The sequence below is a fragment of the Lutra lutra genome, chromosome 10 (assembly GCF_902655055.1).
Source record: "Lutra lutra chromosome 10, mLutLut1.2, whole genome shotgun sequence".
Classification (NCBI taxonomy): Eukaryota; Metazoa; Chordata; class Mammalia; order Carnivora; family Mustelidae; genus Lutra; species Lutra lutra.
Window position 1 is genome coordinate 41,985,615 of NC_062287.1, and position 22,639 is coordinate 42,008,253.

Consider the following 22,639-nt stretch of genomic DNA (forward strand, 5'->3'; position numbering starts at 1 on the left):
GTACATCATTAATAGCTGTATCACCTTGCCAGATAATTTGACCTATTTTTTTTTCTTAACTACTACTAGATGGGATTAATAAAGTCACTTACATCATCAGGTTGTCTCAGTGAACACTCACTAAATAAGTGAATATAGCAATGTAAGCATTATATAGGCATATTCAAGGATTAGCAGGAAAAAAAATTATACTTTTGCAAATACCTAATAGCTATATTAGGAAGAAACCCTACATTTAACTGTTGGAAGAATCTTTGTTTTTGTTTTTGTTTTTATAAAGACACAACACTTTTGAAGAGCCCAGATTTTCCTATCTACAAAGTAATTTGATGAAAGTATAATGAAAACTGCTTAGCAGATCTAAAGAATATTCCTTGAGAGGGCAACAATTTTTATAACATTGTTAGGTCTCAAAAATTCCATTGATTTTAACAATAAAGGTTTACTCTGGAACTTGCAAGACAAGCCTCCTCCTGAGGGGATTTTTTTTTTTCTTTTTAATTTTTAATACACCTTTCTAGGAGGTTGCTATTTGCGTGCTGTATTAAAGATATTTCAATTCAGAAGACATTTGAGGGAAAAAAAAAAAAAGCCAAAACTGTTTCTTCTTTTCAGACACGAATGTAACTGGACATTTCTTTATTTTCATTTGAAAAACTCATCAGGAGGATATATATACTGCCATTCTCACTTACTGATGAAAGGGATATTGGAGGGAAAAGCAATTATGAATGTCACAGAGCCTCAGCTGAGAGACTAACCCTACTCCTTTGATAGGCTTGTGGAGGGAATGCGTTGTAAATGAGATTTGGCACCTTGGCTTCTCAGAGTCAACACCCACTGGCTCTAGCTCGGGGTGTTAGGTGCATAGTGACTGTATTTTACTTTTTTATTTACATGAGAGAGGAATCAAAATGTCATGATTCCGAAAAAGGGAGGGGGAAAGGCCTCCTCCGAGGCATGTATGGCAATTAATTGTGTAAATAATATTGTTGTGCTAGTTCTGCTGGACCTCTCAGACCTTATTTTATTATATAAATTAATATATATTACTTATTCATTACATGGCACATTGTTCTTTCAAACAGAGCTCTTTGCCTTTTGGGACTACTTCCTGGCAAGAGTTCCCTGAAGAGCATGATTTATATTCTCCTTGAATCCTTTTTTCTAGGGGGATTTAAAAGTAATGGGTTTCTATGTGCATGTTTCTAAAATCATTTATTCTTTCAGCGAGGGCAGGCGGGGTGGACCGCCTTTGTCCACAAGGACATTAATGAACCAGAGGCACCGTTGGCTTCATAGGAGTTTAGGCTCCAGAAGTTAACCAGGGTTAGACAAATATTTATGAAGTTAGGCTTACTGTACTGGCTTATCCTCCCTCCACTAGGCCCTTAGGAGGAGGAAATTAAGAACATCTTGTTGGAGGGTAGAGGTATTTATGCAGTTTAGATAAGTGTTGAAAGTCGCTGATTCCCAAATATCTTTTCTTTCAGAAGCCACTTGCACTGAGAGCTTGTTTTACCCACACAGGCCCGGGTGATCTTCCCACTAGTCAGAGGCATTTGCTCCTAAAAGGTCAAAGGGAACTTGGTGGAGCCCAGGGAAAGAAAGGCCCAGAGGTGTTATGTTAAGCCAACTCTATTCTAGCACCGGGGAAGAAGAATTTATTTTCCTACACCTACTTTTCCACGTTCCTTTCCTTGTCTCTAGATTTCAATTGGCCATATAATGTATTGTCCAAACCAGACATTTCTGAGAATGAATTGGAATGCTATTAATAACTGAGCAGTGACTTGTGGGTAAACCAGGACATTCGGTGATTCCATCTATTCCTAGGCATTAGGGGAAAGTTCTGGGCGAATGAGCCACAGAAGATCACCTTACCTCAAATAAGGGCTCTACATAGGTATTTGGAGACTAGAACCTTCAAATAATAAACACAGTAAGTTTGCGTAGCTTTGTCCCACTTTACAGATCATAAATGAATGTCCTCTACCATGTTAGTTAGAAGGTGAGGATTTCCATGTTCATGGTTGTGGCTCAATCTTTTGTATACTACTTACCACTCTTATAGGTAATGTGTTCTGAATAGTTTCTAGGTGCTTAATTTCTGATAGGTGCACATCATTATTGTAAGTTTGATGCCTTTTACTTCTACCTCAAAATACTACTTCTCTTTCAGTAGAGTGGGAGTTCTCTACTAGGATTCATATCTCTAAGAATCATTGAATTATTGCTGGGATCCATGAGTTCCTGAATACAAGCCTCTGTGTGTGTGTAAATATATATACATATATATATTTATATTTAATATACACACACACATACACACAAACACTTTTAGCTTTCTTTAGATTCACAAGGCTGTATGTGGCCCCAAAAATATCTGAACTGAACGAAGCCTTTTAAAGCTAGAGTTTTACTAGAGAGCTGTAATATTACATTTATACATTTTATATCTCTTCTTCAGTTTTATCCAGAGTTCAAAACAATAGATTGTGGGGAACATAAGAAACACTGGGACAATTTTCTTCTCACATTATGGTGCTGTAAGGAGAATTTACCTAATAAATATAGCTTTGAACCTGTGAATCACATTATCATTTTAGAGGGTAATAGTGGTACTCATCATAATAATTTCCAAGGTTTATATAATAATTCAGTATGTGACAGGTACTATTCTTAGCATTAATTTATGTACACATTCATATATACATAAATGACCCCCCCCATGCACACAGAGGTGTTGTTTTTTTTTTTTTTAAATCTCCTAGCACTATGAGGTAAGTACTATTCTTTTTTTTTTTTTTTAATTTTTTTATTTTTTTCAGCATAACAGTATTCATTATTTTTGCACCACACCCAGTGCTCCATGCAATCCGTGCCCTCTACAATACCCACCACCTGGTGCCCCCAACCTCCCACCCCCCACCCCTTCAAAATTCTCAGATCGTTTTTCAGAGTCCATAGTCTCTCATGGTTCACCTCCCCTTCCAATTTCCCTCAACTCCCTTCTCCTCTCCATCTCCCCTTGTCCTCCATGCTATTTGTTATGCTCCACAAATAAGTGAAACCATATGATAATTGACTCTCTCTACTTGACTTATTTCACTCAGCATAATCTCTTCCAGTCCCGTCCATGTTGCTACAAAACTTGGGGATTCATCCTTTCTTTCTTTTTTTTTTTTTTACAGCTTTATAAACATATATTTTTATCCCCAGGGGTACAGGTCTGTGAATCGCCAGGTTTACACACTTCACAACACTCACCATAGCACACACCCTCCCCGATATCCATAACCCCATCCCCTCTCCCAACCCCCTCCCCCCATCAACCCTCAGTTTGTTTTGTGAGATTAAGAGTCACTTATGGTTTGTCTCCCTCCCAATCCCATCTTGTTTCATTTACTCTTCTCCTACCCCCTCGACCCCCCATGTTGCATCTCCTCTCCCTCATATCAGGGAGATCATATGATAGTTGTCTTTCTCCGATTGACTTATTTCGCTAAGCATGATACCCTCTAGTTCCATCCACGTCGTCGCAAATGGCAAGATTTCATTTCTTTTGATGGCTGCATAGTATTCCATTGTGTATATATACCACATCTTCTTTATCCATTCGTCTGTTGATGGACATCTAGGTTCTTTCCATAGCTTGGCTATTGTAGACATTGCTGCTATAAATATTCGGGTGCATGTGCCCCTTCGGATCACTACGTTTGTATCTTTAGGGTAAATACCCAGCAGTGCAATTGCAGGGTCATAGGGTAGTTCTATTTTCAACATTTTGAGGAACCTCCATGCTGTTTTCCAGAGTGGTTGCACCAGCTTGCATTCCCACCAACAGTGTAGGAGGGTTCCCCTTTCTCCGCATCCTCGTCAGCATCTGTCATTTCCTGACTTGTTAATTTTAGCCATTCTGACTGGTGTGAGGTGATATCTCATGGTGGTTTTGATTTGTATTTCCCTGATGCCGAGTGATATGGAGCACTTTTTCATGTGTCTGTTGGCCATCTGGATGTCTTCTTTGCAGAAATGTCTGTTCATGTCCTCTGCCCATTTCTTGATTGGATTATTTGTTCTTTGGGTGTTGAGTTTGCTAAGTTCTTTATAGATTTTGGACACTAGCCCTTTATCTGATATGTCATTTGCAAATATCTTCTCCCATTCTGTCAGTTGTCTTTTGGTTTTGTTCACTGTTTCCTTTGCTGTGCAAAAGCTTTTGATCTTGATGAAATCCCAAAAGTTCATTTTTGCCCTTGCTTCCCTTGCCTTTGGTGATGTTCCTAGGAAGATGTTGCTGCGGCTGACGTCGAAGAGGTTGCTGCCTGTGTTCTCCTCGAGGATTTTGATGGATTCCTTTCTCACATTGAGATCCTTCATCCATTTTGAGTCTATTTTCGTGTGTGGTGTAAGGAAATGATCCAATTTCATTTTTCTGCATGTGGCTGTCCAATTTTCCCAACACCATTTATTGAAGAGGCTGTCTTTGTTCCATTGGACATTCTTTCCTGCTTTGTCGAAGATGAGTTGACCATAGAGTTGAGGGTCCATTTCTGGGCTCTCTATTCTGTTCCATTGATCTATGTGTCTGTTTTTGTGCCAGTACCATGCTGTCTTGATGATGACAGCTTTGTAATAGAGCTTGAAGTCCGGAATTGTGATGCCACCAACTTTGGCTTTCTTTTTCAATGTTGCTTTGGCTATTCGAGGTCTTTTCTGGTTCCATATAAATTTTAGGATTATTTGTTCCATTTCTTTGAAAAAAATGGATGGTACTTTGATAGGAATTGCATTAAATGTGTAGATTGCTTTAGGTAGCATAGACATTTTCACAATATTTATTCTTCCAATCCAGGAGCATGGAACATTTTTCCATTTCTTTGTGTCTTCCTCAATTTCTTTCATGAGTACTTTATAGTTTTCTGAGTATAGATTCTTAGTCTCTTTGGTTAGGTTTATTCCTAGGTATCTTATAGTTTTGGGTGCAATTGTAAATGGGAGGACTCCTTAATTTCTCTTTCTTCTGTCTTGTTGTTGGTGTAGAGAAATGCAACTGATTTCTGTGCATTGATTTTATATCCTGACACGTTACTGAATTCCTGTACAAGTTCTAGCAGTTTTGGAGTGGAGTCTTTTGGGTTTTCCACATAGAGTATCATATCATCTGCGAAGAGTGATAGTTTGACTTCTTCTTTGCCGATTTGGATGCCTTTAATTTCCTTTTGTTGTCTGATTGCTGAGGCTAGGACTTCTAGTACTATGTTGAATAGCAGTGGTGATAACGGACATCCCTGCCGTGTTCCTGACCTTAGCGGAAAAGCTTTCAGTTTTTCTCCATTGAGAATGATATTTGCGGTGGGTTTTTCATAGATGGCTTTGATAATATTGAGGTATGTGCCGTCTATCCCTACACTTTGAAGAGTTTTGATCAGGAAGGGATGCTGTACTTTGTCAAATGCTTTTTCAGCATCTATGGAGAGTATCATATGGTTCTTGTTCTTTCTTTTATTAATGTGTTGTATCACATTGATTGATTTGCGGATGTTGAACCAGCCTTGCAGCCCTGGAATAAATCCCACTTGGTCGTGGTGAATAATCCTTTTAACGTACTGTTGAATCCTATTGGCTAGTATTTTGGCGAGAATTTTTGCATCTGTGTTCATCAAGGATATTGGTCTGTAGTTCTCTTTTTTGTTGGGATCCTTGTCTGGTTTTGGGATCAAGGTGATGCTGGCCTCATAAAATGAGTTTGGAAGTTTTCCTTCTATTGCTATTTTTTGGAACAGTTTCAGGAGAATAGGAATTCGTTCTTCTTTAAATGTTTGGTAGAATTCCCCCGGGAAGCCGTCTGGCCCTGGGCTTTTGTTTGTTTGGAGATTTTTGATGACTGTTTCAATCTCCTTACTGGTTATGGGTCTGTTCAGGCTTTCTATTTCTTCCTGGTTCAGTTGTGGTAGTTTATATGTCTCTAGGAATGCATCCATTTCTTCCAGATTGTCAAATTTGTTGGCGTAGAGTTGCTCATAGTATGTTCTTATAATTGTCTGTATTTCTTTGGTGTTCGTTGTGATCTCTCCTCTTTCATTCATGATTTTATTTATTTGGGTCCTCTCTCTTTTCTTTTTGATAAGTCTGGCCAGGGGTTTATCAATCTTATTAATTCTTTCAAAGAACCAGCTCCTAGTTTCGTTGATTTGTTCTATTGTTTTTTTGGTTTCTATTTCATTGATTTCTGCTCTGATCTTTATGATTTCTCTTCTCCTGCTGGGTTTAGGGTTTCTTTCTTGTTCTTTCTCCAGCTCCTTGAGGTGTAGGGTTAGGTTGTGTACCTGAGACCTTTCTTGTTTCTTGAGAAAGGCTTGTACCGCTATATATTTTCCTCTCAGGACTGCCTTTGTTGTGTCCCACAGATTCTGAACTGTTGTGTTTTCATTATCATTTGTTTCCATAAATTTTTTCGATTCTTCTTTGATTTCCTGGTTGACCCATTCATTCTTTAGAAGGATGCTGTTTAGTCTCCATGTATTTGGGTTCTTTCCAAATTTCCTCTTGTTATTGAGTTCTAGCTTTAGAGCATTGTGGTCTGAAAATATGCAGGGAATGATCCCAATATTTTGATACCGGTTGAGACTTGATTTAGGACCAAGAATGTGATCTATTCTGGAGAATGTTCCATGTGCACTAGAGAAGAATGTGTATTCTGTTGCTTTGGGATGAAATGTTCTGAATATATCTGTGATGTCCATCTGGTCCAGTGTGTCATTTAAGGCCTTGATTTCCTTGTTGATCTTTTGCTTGGATGATCTGTCCATTTCAGTAAGGGGAGTGTTAAAATCCCCTACTAATATTGTATTCTTGTCGATGTGTTTCTTTGATTTTGTTATTAATTGGTTTATATAGTTGGCTGCTCCCACGTTAGGGGCATAGATATTTATAATTGTTAGATCTTCTTGTTGGACAGTTCCTTTGAGTATGATATAGTGTCCTTCCTCATCTCTTATTATAATCTTTGGCTTAAAATCTAATGGATCTGATATAAGGATTGCCACTCCTGCTTTCTTCTGATGTCCATTAGCATGGTAAATTCTTTTCCACCCCCTCACTTTAAACCTGGAGGTGTCTTCAGGTGTAAGATGAGTTTCTTGTAGGCAACCTATAGATGGTTTTTGTTTTTTTATCCATTCTGATACCCTGTGTCTTTTGATTGGGGCATTTAGCCCATTAACATTCAGGGTAAGTATTGAGAGATATGAATTTAGTGCCATTGTATTGCCTGTAAGGTGACTGTTATTGTATATTGTCTCTGTTTCTTTCTGATCTACTACTTTGAGGGTCTCTCTTTGCTTAGAGGACCCCTTTCAATATTTCCTGTAGAGCTGGTTTGGTATTTGCAAATTCTTTCAGTTTTTGTTTGTCCTTGAAGCTTTTAATCTCTCCGTCTATTTTCAATGATAGCCTAGCTGGATATAGTATTCTTGGCTGCATGTTTTTCTCATTTAGTACTCTGAATATATCATGCCAGCTCTTTCTGGCCTGCCAGGTCTCTGTGGATAAGTCTGCTGCCAATCTAATATTTTTACCATTGTACGTTACAGACTTCTTTTCCCGGGCTGCTTTCAGGATCTTTCTTTGTCACTAAGACTTTTCAATTTTACTATTAGGTGACGGGGTGTAGACCTATTCTTATTGATTTTGAGGGGGGTTCTCTGAACCTCCTGGATTTTGATGCTTGTTCCCTTTGCCATATTGGGGAAATTCTCTCCAATAATTCTCTCCAATATACCTTCTGCTCCCCTCTCTGTTTCCTCTTCTTCTGGAATCCCAATTATTCTAATGTTGTTTCGTCTTATGGTGTCACTTATCTCTCGAATTCTCCCCTCGTGGTCCAGTAGCTGTTTGTCCCTCTTTTGCTCAGCTTCTTTATTCTCTGTCATTTGGTCTTCTATATCGCTAATTCTTTCTTCTGCCTCATTTATCCTAGCAGTGAGAGCCTCCATTTTGATTGCACCTCATTAATAGCTTTTTTGATTTCAACTTGGTTAGATTTTAGTTCTTTATTTCTCCAGAAAGGGCTTTTATATCTCCCGAGAGGGTTGCTTTAATATCTTCCATGCCTTTTTCAAGCCCGGCTAGAACCTTGAGAATCATCATTCTGAACTCTATATCTGACATATTACCAATGTCTGTATTGATTAGGTCCCTAGCCTTTGGTATTGCCTCTTGTTCTTTTTTTTGTTGTGAATTTTTCCGCCTTGTCATTTTGTCCAGATAAGAGTTTATGAAGGAGCAAGTAAAATACTAAAAGGGTGGCAACAACCCCAGGAAAATATGCTTTAGCCAAATCAGAAGAGATCCTGAATTGTGAGGGGGGAGAAAGGGGATAGAAAGGGGTTCAGAAAGAAAGAAAAAAAAAACTATTAAAAAAAAGAAAGCCGATAAAGAAAAAATATAAAAAGAGGAAAAAATATATATATATTAGATAAACTATTTAAAAAACGTTAAAAAAAGAAAACGGTAAAAGTTAAAAAAAATTTAGCAGAAGAAGAGAAAAAGAAAAAAAAATTGAAAAAGAAAAAAAAATTAAATTAACTGCAAGGCTAAAAAATCATGGGGAGAAAGCCATGAGTTCCGTGTTTTGCTTTCTTCTCCTCTGGAATTCCGCCGTTCTCCTTGGTAGGTGAACTTGGTCCTGGCTGGGTTTCCCGTAGATCTTCTGGGGGAGGGGCCCGTTGTAGTGATTCTCAAGCGTCTTTGCCCCAGGCGGAGTTGCACCGCCCTTACCCGGGGCCGCGCTGAGTCATCCGCTCGAGTTCGCTTTCGGGAGCTTTTGTTCCCTGAGCGCTTTCCGTAGAGTCCGGAGGACGGGAATAAAGATGGCGGCCTCCCGGTCTCCGGCCCGGAGGAGCCGAGAGCCCGGGGCCCCTCTCCTCAGTGCGCCCTCAGAGAACAGCGCCAAATGACTCCCGTCACCCTGGCCTCTGGCCGCGCTCCGAGCTGACCGAGCCTGCGACCGGTTCAAGGCAACCCCGAGCTGAGAGTCACTCCTCGGCTCTGTCTCTGCAGCCGGCTTCCCCGTTCTAATACCGGTAAGCTCTGCGACACTGAGACACCCCCGATCCTTCTGCGACCCTGCGGGACCTGAGGCCGCGCTTACCCCGCCTGGGCTTCACCCCAGTTAAGCCTCTGGAGCGATGTCCCTCAGCGGAACAGACTTTTAAAAGTCCTGATTTTGCTCCGTTGCTCCGCCGCTCGCCGGGAGCCGGCCCCTCCCCCCGCGGTCTATCTTCCCGTCGCTTTGGATTCGCTTCTCCGCCAGTCCTACCTTGCAGAAAGTGGTTGATTTTCTGTTTCTGGAATTGCTGTTCTTCTTCTCTTCAATCTCCCGTTGGATTTGTAGGTGTTTGCAATCTTTAGATAAGCTATTTAGCTGATCTCCCGCTACCCGAAGTAGTCTCAGCCTGCTACTTCTCCGCCATCTTGACTCCTCCGGTAAGTACTATTCTTATATACCTCATTTTACAAATGGGAAAATGAGGCACAGAAGGTTAAATTAAATGATTGAATATAAATGGTTTTAAATGGCTATTTAAAACCACCTAGTTAGGGCCTGCTAGGGCTAAGGATTGACGCACAGTCTGTCTCTAGAATCTATGTATTTAATTTCTAATCTTTTCTTGAATTAATGAGTTATTTATTCATGGCTTGGAAGGCACTTTGCTTATGAAAGAAATATATTCATGTCATGTGAAACTCTGGAGTAACTGTCCAATTTATCTATAAAAGTTGGTGAGTGTTAAGTGTGTATTTTGTGGGTTTTGAGTAAGAAATTCAATTTTGTTACAAGTTACATAGATTTCAAGGTTTTGAAGAAATTTAGTCCTCCGAGAAGACGGTAAGAAGAAAATGAAAAAAAAAATTCTGTGTTTTATAAATGTTTCTTACAACGTTCAACCTTGTTATGGTACATAATAAATACAACTTTATAATAACCCTAATAATATAATTATATCTATGTGGTACACTAACATCCAGAATTCTTCCAGATGACTTGAAAATAGCAATGAAAAAAAGCTAGATTCTAGACTAGAGCTAATAAAAATACAGTGGAAGAGATACTCTTACCAGTATTCTTGCTACACTGTGTGTGTATATGGCTCTTCGTTCAGCAGACAGGGGGTCCACATATTTCAAAATCTGTTACCAGGCCTCATTGCCTGTCATTGCTCACAACATAGATTAAGGAGAATAGGAATTGTACAGAAAAAAAGAAAGAACTTATATATACACACACACACACACACATATATATATATATATATATATATATATATACTCCTTGAAAGTATCCTGAGGGAAGAGAGTAATTCCCATAAATACCGTATATCCATGAGTACAGAATAAGATACATTATGTAAAATCTTAAATAAAAGGGAGAAGTTGGGCTACAGCTGGAGTTGTGGTGGAATGGTAGAATTTAGTGCTCTCTTCTGCTTACCGCATTATGGATCTTTGAGTTCCCATACGAAAGAGAGAAGACAATACAGCAGTGATATATTCAAGGTTAATTATACTGTTTTTGAGGGCAAGAATGTTTCTTACCCATCTTTATCAACAGAATCCTTGTCACAAGTCACCATTGAGTGTGTGCTGGATTAAGTGGAGCTGTATTAATTGGTTTTTGGCTAGGAATTTGTTGTCCTTCTAGGCCCTTCCAGGTTTCCCCAATAATCAAAAGATTGCAGATAATAATAAGAAATAATCTGTGTATTTGTTTCAGTGTAATTGGATTCCCATTTGGGGACCGTTGCTCATGTTCAGTGTTCTCTGGGTCATAAGTTCTTGTGGTAACTAGTATATCAATTCTTGTACCGGAGGAATTAGTCTTTAAGACTTGATTATTTTGGTCATCTTGCAGATTGGCACATATTTTGTTGGGGATTTTTGTGTAATTCTGTGGCTAAAAATTCTTTGGATTGCAGAAGAAAATAATTTCATCTCTTTGTTTTCTTTCACTTTTTGGCTTTTGAATTGTTTACCCGAATATATAGAGTGAATACAATTCCTAAAGGTCTAAATCTTTCTTATCTGGAATTAAAATCTCTGTCACATAATATTTATGTATTGCCCATATGTTAATAACATAATATTCTATGCAACTATGGTCTTTATGATGTGTTTTTCCCTCCACTTCTAATTTCCCATGCATAGGATTGATTTTCGTTTTTGTGCAAAAAAAAGATTTTTCTGTATATTAATTCTGGACTAGGCTCTTATGATTTATGTACTTTTGCTGATATTTTATCTTGGAAGCAGGTGGAGATAGGTATTGAGGTCATGTGGGTTTTTCTCCCTTAAGGATTCCATATGCCTGGGTAGATAGATGTAGGATATACAGAGCATTTTCATGTATATAAATTCACTTGTGTTGGAAGCTGCTTTTGTTCACAAGTTTTTAATCTAAATTGTAAGTTTACTTCTTTCCTACTTTGAGGATAAGAATAGTGAGTTTCAGACCAAATACTTTATCCCATAATTTTTTTTAATTTTATTTTTTATAAACATATAATATGTTTTTATCCCCAGGGGTACAGGTGTGTGAATCGCCAGGTTTACACACTTCACACCACTCACCATAGCACATACCCTCCCCAATGTCCATAACCCCACCCCCGCTCTTTTATCACATAATTTTAATCTCACTTTTCTTCCTGGCTCTTATTCATTATAACAAGTGGTCCTGGCTGGGTGAAGGTTAACAAATTTGAGGAGGAAGGAGAAGAATAAGGGCTAGGTTTAAGAAATATCTTTAGTACAGTGTTTTTCTGAACTGTGAAATCATTCTTTTATTCCCACCACCATTTTAGTGAGGCCTGAAAGCAAAGGATATACTAAAAAATATCGGATGCTTACACATTTTTTCTTCCCAAGAGGTCAAAGTCCTTTACTTTATATACCCATGGAGTAGAGAGGAACATGAACTATCTCACTTTTTCAGCTGAGGAAAGTTTGTAAAATGACCTATTTAACTTTATGCACTTAAGGAATGTTCCGGTCTTGATCCTGTGTTCTTAGGCTCCAAGGTTTAGTTTTGGAAGCTGCATAGTGTCTGTGGCTGGCTACTTAATTTGCAGGGCTCACTGTAAAATGAAAATGTGAGGCCCTTTCATAAAAAATTATTAAAAATTTAGGGGCGCCTCGGTGGCTCAGTGGGTTAAGCCTCTGCCTTCAGCTCAGGTCGAGATCTCAGGGTCCTGGGATCGAGCCCCACATTGGGCTCTCTGCTCAGCAGGGAGCCTGCTTCCCCCTCTCTCTGCCTGCCTCTCTGCCTACTTGTGATCTCTCTCTGTCAAATAAATAAATAAACAGAATCTTTTTAAAAAATTATTAAGCATTTCAAGATGGTGACAACAGAGTGTTGGACCAATCATGGGGTCTTTCTAAGAGCATGGTTCCATGAAACTGCAAAGGTCACATACCCACGATGTTAGCGCTGTCTGTGTTGTCCAGTCTTGATGTTGGACAACACCATCCTCAAGAGCTAGACTGTGCTCCAGTCAAGCTGTGGAATATGAGTTTCCTCAGGTATCAGTAGCAAGTGCCTAGGAAAGAATGAAGAGGCAAGCACCTGTCTAGACCAGACAAAGTAGGCAGTGATAGCTTTGATCTGATACGTACTCAGATGCTTAGAGGTTCCCTGATGTATGCTGGATCCTTAGCTTAGGAAAGCATGCCATGTCTACATGCAGTTAGCAAGTAGGTTGACAACTTAACTCACTTGATAACTTGTCTGCTGAGATTAGAATAGGATCAGGGTCAGAGCACGGCTGAGATCTCAGGGTGAACTTAGAAATACTCGAGGGTGGAGAAGGATGATGTAAATTGCAGACCAATTAATGGTATTTCTTACAAAAGTGAATGTGTATACATGGTTTACTTTATTAATAAATACCATTTCCTAAAATATAGACATGTTTTTCGGAGTTGGATTATAAGTTCAAACCCCCTTCTGTGTCTGTTAAAGCCAAATGACTCCTCAATCATGTGTTTCAACAGCAATCCAAACAAGAAGTTGTATGTATACTTCTAGCCATTCATGAGTGAATATATATTGAACACTTGCTATAGCATATAGACACTGTTCTGGGCACCAGCAATATGGCTGAAACACAGGATGAATCCTTGACCTTAAGTAGTGTGCATTCTAGTGGATTCCACAGAAGTTAGTGAATTCCAGTGGGTTTTGAAATAACGAATTTGGGTGTGTTTTCTTAAGCTCTTTTTTGGTATTGAAGCAAAGTAAAAAGAACAGTCAGAAACAGGTTGTTCTATTTTTTCTGTAAAGAAACATTTTGTGTTATAGAATACTAGGAAAAAAATAGGTTTCTCATGGGGCAAGGATTTTTTTTCTCTACTTTAAAAAAGGATTAAAATCACAAACATAAAGGTTACATAAGTGACACTGCATTTGTTAGATATTTTTAACATGCAATTCAAGTAAGAATGACTTTGTGATTCTCCTTTCAGCACACATGGCATTCTGTACTATTTAATTTTTGCCATAAAATATTTTTATGATTTCTGTGTTGTAACTGAGTGAGATTTATTCTGTGTACTATGTTATTTTCTATGACTTTGTCATTAAAAACAGGGTAGTATAACTATAATGCCTCTTGAGGAAAAAAGGCAAAAAAGAAAGGAACTATTTTTTGGAACTCTGCTGAGTGTTGAAAGGACATCTTGAAATCCTATGAGTACCAAAACAATAGCATTCACAACCATGTCTTTAGAAATACCATAAAATCTTTTTATTTTCTCATGATAGAAGAACACTAGACATCCCAAATATATTTCTCAAAATCTCTCCTTTGGAACATAATACAACTAAAAAAAGTGAGTAATTAGCATTCCTATTCCCACGTTGTCTCTCTTCTTCCCCTACCCCTGCTACATCACCATCTTAACTTGGCAAGACTCTTTGTTTACCATTCATGAACATCTTTTTCCCTTCCTGTTTTTCCTTTTGAATTATTTATCATTTAATCATGAAAAATACAATGGTATGCACAAGAATGTTCTCTTTATTTTAACTTCTATGCCCTTGCCATATGCAAACAAATTATGTGATTATTTACTTTTAAAATCAATTCACTAGAAATGCACTGAAGGTCTACCATGTGCCAGAAACTTGCTAGAAGGCTGACAGGGTTTGGCAGTGAGTGTGGACATGGGGGGGTTATATAAATGCATGAGACACACACTTGCTCAGCCTGGTGTCTGCTTAAGATTTTCTCCATCTCCCTTGCCCCTCCCCCTAAAATGAATAAATCTTTAAAAAAATCCCTTTTAGTTTGAGAGCTGTATGTTATTGTAAGCTACTCTCAAGCTAAATGGTGTATGTTACCTCTTCTTAAAACCCTATGAAAACGGTTTTTTTGGTCTCATTTTGTAATTGATGCTATCAAAGAAAGAAGGATAAGAGAGAAAAGATCTATAGACAGACCATGATTAACAAATAAAAAAACATCGCTCATGAAAACAAAACAAACGGCAGAGATGTTGATGGATTTACATGGAAGGACACTGGCAGATTCTGAACTCCGCGTTGAAAGGATAAGTATTGGGCATACCAGTAAGGTGCTACATGCCTTACTGCCTATTTCCATAAAATTTATAACAAACCTGTGTGGTAAAGATCAGTTGCCCCATCTTGGAATGAGTGAGAATGTTTGGAGTTTTCATCTGCCCAAGACCACACTGTCAGTCAGTGACCAGCCAGGTCAGAGACCAAAGTACAGAGTCCTTCCCCTGTACTAGGTCTTCCCCAACTGCTCCATTCTTTCTATGGACAACATCCTGAGATTAAAGACCAATGTATGTGTGGAACAAAACTGTACAGCTCTGTTTGGTTATAAATTTGGAAAAGGAGGAAGTATATGTCTAACTAAACCAATAATTTCACATTATTTTTCAAGTCCAGTAAAAGGCAATAACTTGCTTTTTCACTGTGTTATAAAAAAAATAGAAGTTCTCATTCCTTTTGTACTAATACAAAATTTCTTGGAATTTTTAGAATATGCATTTTTAGAATATAATATTTCTTAAAACATTATATTCAGTATCCATTATAATAATTTCATTCTGAAGAATTTTTAATACAAATGTAGAGTAGAGGTTATGAATATATTTGTATTGATAGGTAAATATTAGATATCATTTCTTTATTCCACATCACTGTGAGTACATTTGTTAAAACTGAGTTATATCTTATGTGTGGTTTTATTGTTTATGATTGTTTTGAATCCCTAGTATCAAATTTATTTCAACAGACATAATATGCATGTCTTTCTTTAGAGCTTAATGTGATCTTTCCAAATACAACTGAGGTTTCCGGAACATGCAGCTTGGTGTTTATATGCCAGACAATGCTGATTTTCCTCGTTGCCCACATCACTGAGACATACCAGGCACCCCTAAAAGGGATTTTAGAATATTACATACCCTTTGAGACACCAAGAATAGCAATGCTATGTTGGACTGAGCTGGCCTGAAGATTTGTACTGCATAGTAACAATGTTTGTCATTCTGAGGCTTATTAGCACATGGGGTCCTGCCACCTGACCACTTAAGACTTAGGGAGAGTAAATAGCATTCCTTTGCTTGACGGTAAGCAACCCACTTCAATACACATACACACCCACACACACACACACATGTTATCTGACTTTATTTCTAGGCTTTTGTTATTTTGAATCTCTTTCCTTGAGGTAGACTTCTATAACTAACTGATTTACTTTATATGATACAGGTTTTTGGAATGAGGGCGTTGAGGTTTCTGAATCCCATGCTTAGATGACCATTTAGTTAGTCTCTTAAGTCTCTCATCTGTGTAATGGGCATCAAAACACTTACCCTGTATGATTATTTTGTTTTCAAGTTTAAGTCAGAAATAAATGCTTAAAAAAATCCTGACATCCTTTCTTAAATATTAATTTTCCTCTCATTATCTTTTCTGTAGATACGTTATAAGGATCCAATGAACTAACATGATGTATAGTGACAGGGAAAGAGCATAGAATATGAGTCAGAACCGGGTTCAAATATTGGCTCTGCCACTTAGCTGCATGGCCCAGGGGTGTTATTTAATTTATTCAAATAGTTTCTTAATTTTTAAAATGGAATAATAACTCCTATTTCACGCAGTTGTGCATATAATGTGAAATGTATATAAATTGCTCTTTGGGGACCTGATGTTCAACTGTACATTACTAAGGTCTTACTAAAATACTCCAGCCCAGTATCTGTGGTCTCACCTCCATTCAGCATCTTCCAAGATGTCTTCTAAACTAGATTTTAAGTATTTGATGTTCAGGGACCAGATTTGACTTCCTATCGAACTTTGTAGAATCACCTAGAATAGTGCTAAGTGCATTATTCCAAAGCTTGTCTAATTTCAGGCCAGTAGAATAAATGCCCGAGATTTTTGGCCTACCCACCTGTCAGTGTTGGGATGGTCAGCATCTTGGGATTGGAACAAGTTTGGGTAAATCTTTACTTGTAATGGGACCTGAATCAAATTCATAGGCTTTCTGAGTATAATACCACAGTGACTGTATTATATGACTAGAATTCTATGAAGGGTTCTGTACTTTGCTCACATTTCTATAGTAATCATTAATTTATTTTGCACCCAGGCCATATCTACAATATTGATTTAAAAAATGGGTGTGTGGGCTGCCATTGATGTTATACAATACAACCTGCTACTTAGAAACATACTATAATATATACTGTGTGCAGTCTAACGTCTCTCTAATGAGCACATAGTATTTGTTATACTGTATAATCTCATTATGATTAGTTATAAGGAAGAAAGTAATATAAAAAGAAGAGAGAGGGCACCGGGGGTGGCTCAGTTGTTTAAGCATCTGCTTTTGGCTTGGGTCATGATCCCGGGGTTCTGGAGTTGAGCCCCTCTTTGGGTTCCCTGCTCAATGGGGTGTCTGCTTCTCCTTCTTCATCTGTCCCTCCTTGTGTACTCTTGCTTGCTCTCTCTCTTTAAATAAATAAATAAAATACTTAAAAAAAAAAGAGAGAGAGAGGAAAAGAATGAACATAACCAAAAGGAGAATGGTCAGGTTGAGTAGATAGTGAATTCCAGCAAAGACTGCCTTGGTCACTGCTTTTCTAATTTTTATATATTCTTCAGTCTTTTTATTCATGTTATAATTTTTGTTGTTTCAAAATACTGTATTTGTAAAATCATTTATAAAATCCTCGTAGCTGAGATATACTTAAAATATATTTTTTTGTAATATACTAAAGTTAATTATTTGGTAACTTGAAGAGTAATTTAAAAATACATTCTTAGCTAACCAGGAAAAGTAATTTTGGATGCTAAAATTTGAATATCTTTAAAATAAAAATAAAGCACACTGTCAAATTTCCAAAGCTTTCAAAATCTTAATTTTTCTTCAAGATTTGCAGTGGGAATCTTTTTTGATGTTCTGCACAATCTATCACTTGATGCATTATCCCCATGAGGTAGATCTTACTTAACTTTTCATTAATAACAACACAAAACACAGAAAGTTGAATGGTGATCTTAGGTCACAGAATATGAAACAATCAGAATGGTATTTTAGGGTTGTTGGCTTTCCTGCCTGATTAATTAGAGTCTTTTATGTGGTCTTGGTTAAGGAGAAATTGAAAAGTACACATGTGTAGGGTCTAATTGCTGCATATTAATTATTTTCAGACCAAAGGAATTGCAAGCTTCCAGTTCCTCTTACTATGTTTGTATAAAACATCTCTGTAAATCAGCAATGCCTATTTTATCCAGTCTCAGTCAAATCAAATATGATCCCTATACTTTCCCATTTGTGTTTGAAGATACAGCAAAAGTACTCATTATTATAGTATATATTGAAGTGAAAAGTAGCATATAATTGTATGCATGCCCAATAGAGTTGAAATAAAGGCTGTGAAATTCAAGCATAATTGGAAAGATTGATATGTTCTTCCCTACCATGAATTTGTAGTATTTGTTTAAGGGCTAAGACTCTTTGTTTAGTCCCATAGTAAAGAATTCATTAAAAGCTGTAGGATTTCTCAATTGCTCCTAAGTAAGATATATGAAAAGCACTTTTCAGATAAATACTATGGAAAGTTAATAAAAAAAAAAAGAGGCTGTTTTCTCACACTGTGTCTTCTTATTTCAATTTCATTTTCATCTTCCTTTTTTCCCCTTAATTTAATTTCAGAGGGTTGCTGAAGTATCAAGCTAATTTAGATACCCACCCTCCTGGCTGCGTCAATCCTAATGGAACCCGGTACCAGAATGTTCACTTACCAGACCACAGCTTGGAACATTTTCATGACTCTTTCTCTGGAGGACTTTCAAAACCAGATGAACTTACCAAAAACAGATCTGTGAACATTTGTATGGAAGAGCCCAGATTTCAAGCTAATTTTCCACAGGTCAGATTAATTTTATATCTTTGATGGTCTCCTCAAAGTCCATATTTTCATAATTATTGATCAGCATTGTATTTAAACACATTTTGAAGGTTTATAAAGGAATTATAAAACATTTCAGGATGTTTCAACTGTGAGATAGCACCTATTTTTCCATTAAAGGCAGCTGGTAGCTCAAGGAAAAAGACCTATGATATTACAGAATATAGAAAATTCCTCCTTAAATGGCCATACAATCTTTGCATTCTGTGGCACTGGTGCTTGCCAAAAGAGAAGTGACAAAGATATTTTCCCTATCCAAGAGAAAAGTAGGTTGAGTAATAAAAGCAATAGCAAAAGAACTAATACTAATTGTAATTATTATTATGGTGTAGCATAATATTATGGTATGATATTATGTATATAATAAATGATAAATCATAAAATCAATTTATTGAATGCATGGTATCATCTGCTAGGTACTGTACTAAAATGTATTGCATGCATAATTTCTTTTAATATTCACAATAGCCCATTGAAGCAATTACTATCATCCTTAATTTTCTGATGAAGAAATTGTGACTTAAATAAATAAAATACCTTGAGCAAACTCTACAACCTAATATAGGCAGAAGTAGAGTCCAAAACTAGGTCTTTGACTAAAATGCTTGCTCTTGGAAAACTTCTTGCTCAAATACCCAGCAAGTGGTTCCATAAGGGCCCTAATCTTCCCATGTGGGTATGGGAACCGCCCATGTGGAAATTAACACTCTTTGCCTATGGGACAGTGATGTCAAATGTCTCTTTTCAGAAGGGAAGAAAGAAGAGTCCAAAAGTAGATTGAATTTGTAGATGACTTTGGAATGAATATGTTAGTCTTGTGTTTATTTGTAATAATAATCCTCTAGGTTTCTCATAGACTTCACAATTTCACAGATTTCTTGGCTTCACACAGTGCTCTCTGTTAGGCAGGACAGGTGTTGACTTCGTTTTACTTATGTGCAACTTAATGCTCGAAGGGTAAGTGCCTGTCCCAAAGGTGCAAGCCTGCTGCATTACAGGGCTTGTCTTGAGATGCCTACTACCCACAGAGCAACTAGCTAAATATCAGGAAGAGGCATGATCCACCTGTGTGAAAGGAGAAAGATCTGAAATAGCTATGTAAACAAGGTTTTAAAAAGTAACCGTTAAAATAAGTTTGGGTCAGAGGCCCCTCAGTGATGGGGGAAAGATGGTGTGCAGTTCTAGGAAAAGGGTTGGTCACACAGGACAGGCTTCTGTACTTCTGAGCATATGCAGTGGGTTATCCTGGGATCGGGGCTATCCATCCGGCATGCATGCAAAATCGTCACACTTTCCAAATTCTATATAATTCCTTCTGTGCATATTATTTTTATTATATAAAAGTAAGTTGTAAGCAACATGCTTAGGATATCCTATATTTTAAAATAATTCTTATACATATTTTATATTGTATATGCATTATGTATGTGTACATTATGCACGTATATTATGTGCATTAAAAATAGCCAAGGTTGAGTAAAAGGTATAGCATAAGAAAAACAGTCAATGATATTGTAATAGTTATGTAATAGGACAGATGGTAACCATACTTTAGTGAACATAGGATAATGTATAAACTTGTCAAATCACTAAGTTGTACACCTGAAACTAATGTAACATTGGGTCAACTACACTCAAGTAAAAAGTAAATAAATAGATAGATGTAAAAAAAAAGAAAAAACTAAAAAAAACCTTACCTGATATTTTGAAGAATTCCAGTTACTCTTGGAAATGAAAACATTTTAATACCTTAAAATAAAAACAATCATACATATATCAAGGACTTTTTTTTTTTTTAACAAATATTGTACTGGCACATTTTTTTCTAAAACCGTCTTCAGATTTATTTGAGCATTTAACTTCCCTGTCTTCTTTTTAGATGAAGATATTTTATATACATTCATTATGTATTCTGTATGCACAGGAAAAAATTTGAAACAAAGTAGACATACCTATTGATGTGTCACATTACATTTTATTTTTATATTTAGTTTTGTTTGAATAAGTTGCAGTGAGCATCTGATTTTTTAAAAATATTTTATATATTTATTTGACAGAGATCACAAGTAGGCAGAGAGGCAGGTGGTGGGCGGGGGAAGCAGGCTCCTCACTGAGTAGAGAGCCTGATGTGGGGCTTGATCCCAGGACCCTGAGATCATGACCGGAGCCAAAGGCAGAGGTTGTTTTCTTTTTTAAAGATTTTATTAATTTGACAGAGATCACAAGTAGGCAGAGAGGCAGGCAGAGAGAGAGAGAGAGAGAGAGAGAGGAGGAAGCAGGTTCCCTGCCGAGCAGAGAGCCCGATGTGGGGCTCGATCCCAGGACCCTGGAATCATGACCCGAGCCGAAGGCAAGGCTTCAACTGACTGAGCCACCCAGGCGCCCCAAAGGCAGAGGTTTTAACCCACTGAACCATCCAGGCACCCCATTTTAAAAAAATTTTTTTTTTCATTTTATTTTTTTTCTTTTCAGTGTTCCAGAATTCATTGTTTATGCACCACACCCAATGCTCCATGCAATACCTGCCCTCCATAATACCCACCACCAGGTGCAACTCCCCATCCCCCTCCCCTCCAAAACCCTCAGTTTGTTTCTTATTTTTTACTGGTTTTTCTTTGCATTTTATCACTTAAAATACAGATTATAATACCATTATTTTAATGTATGAAATTAACAATTGAGCAGATTATAAATATTTCTACAACACAAATTTTTTTAAGTATATTTTAAAAATTCTCCATCAGACTTGGCTTTGGATTTCTGGACCCCTGTGCCTATATTGTGCTGAAAGACTTTACAGGTGTATCCGGAGCAATAAACCAGTTACCATCATCTCGGTCATAAGTCATCCCTCAGATGTCATGGAAATCCGAATGATTAAAGAAAACTTTAAAGCAAGACCTGGCCAGGTGAGTCAGTGTTCAGCAACTTTTATATATGTATGTATTTATTTTAATTTTTTTAAAGGGGGAAGGGGCAGAGGCGGAGGGAGAGAGAGACTCTTAAGCAGGCCCAGTGCAGAGCTGGACACTGGGCTTGGTCTCACAAGCCTGAGATCATGACCTGAGCTGAAATCAAGAGTCAGGTGCTTCACTGACTAGCCCCCTAGGCACCCCAAATTCTCTATCTTTATATAATTTTTTAAAAATTAGTATTCATGCCATCATTAGAATACTTGTACTTCTTTTTGGTCATTTAAAAATTATGTTTGTTGTTTTTCAGTATATTATTCTACATTGTCCCAGTGTGTCTGCATTAGAAAACCATCCATTTACCCTCACAATGGTAAGAAACTTGTTTTTGATTCTTAAAATTTTTTAGAGTGACATGCAACTTTTTCTTTCGTGTGTATATTCTACCTTATCCTAAAAATCATTCAAGGTCATCACAATATCCTAAATGTTTAAGCATTTTTTTATACAAAGTAATAATATCTGTTCAGAAACATTGTAGCTTTTTATTATTTTTGGACACTACAATTCAGGAAGCAAAATATTAAAATGTATTAAAACCTAATGATTCAAAATGCAAAAAATTTTCTGGGTATTTATATTTTTTCTTTTATGAAATTGTACCAAAATATATTATATATGTTTTTTTTTTAGAGAGATAGAATTTAATGGCAAAGAGGGTACTCTGAGTTGAGGTGGGAGCGTAAGAAAATCCAAGCAGTGTTTAGAAAAGAAAAAGCCCATTGTAATTGGTGCCCAGACTGTGTGTGAGGGAGGAAAAGGAGAATAAAATTGAAAAAGCAAAATGGATAAATAATGGGTGGGGGACAGATGTAGCTAAATAATGGCTTCACCAAATATTTTTAGCTTATCAGACATTGTTTAACATTCTTTTTTGCATTATAAATATAGCGTGAGCTTATTATTAAAAAGTAAACAATTTACCTTTTCTCATTTCCCCTACTTTTCAATTCTCTTTCTTCTCCAGAATTTGGCGTATATTCTTCTAGACATTTTCCTATGTACTTAGACATATATAGATGTTTGACATTCATTTGCTACATCATTTGGTTTATAATTTGCTCTTTTCACTCAGCAATATATCATGGACAACTTTCCATGTTACTATATTGGCATATGCTTCATTCTTTTTTAATGACTGCCTAATA

At 37.1% G+C, this 22,639-nt stretch overlaps 1 protein-coding gene across 2 annotated transcripts in view; it reads left to right on the forward strand.

The window, feature by feature from the left end:
- Positions 1-22,639, forward strand: part of NOX4 (NADPH oxidase 4) — a 168,037-nt gene that overhangs the window by 54,528 nt on the left and 90,870 nt on the right. For both annotated transcript variants that reach the window (XM_047692755.1, XM_047692753.1), the window contains exons 10-12: positions 18,264-18,480; positions 21,264-21,428; positions 21,742-21,804. In XM_047692755.1, coding sequence (XP_047548711.1) covers positions 18,264-18,480; positions 21,264-21,428; positions 21,742-21,804 — 445 coding nt within the window. The remainder of the gene's footprint in view (positions 1-18,263; positions 18,481-21,263; positions 21,429-21,741; positions 21,805-22,639) is intronic.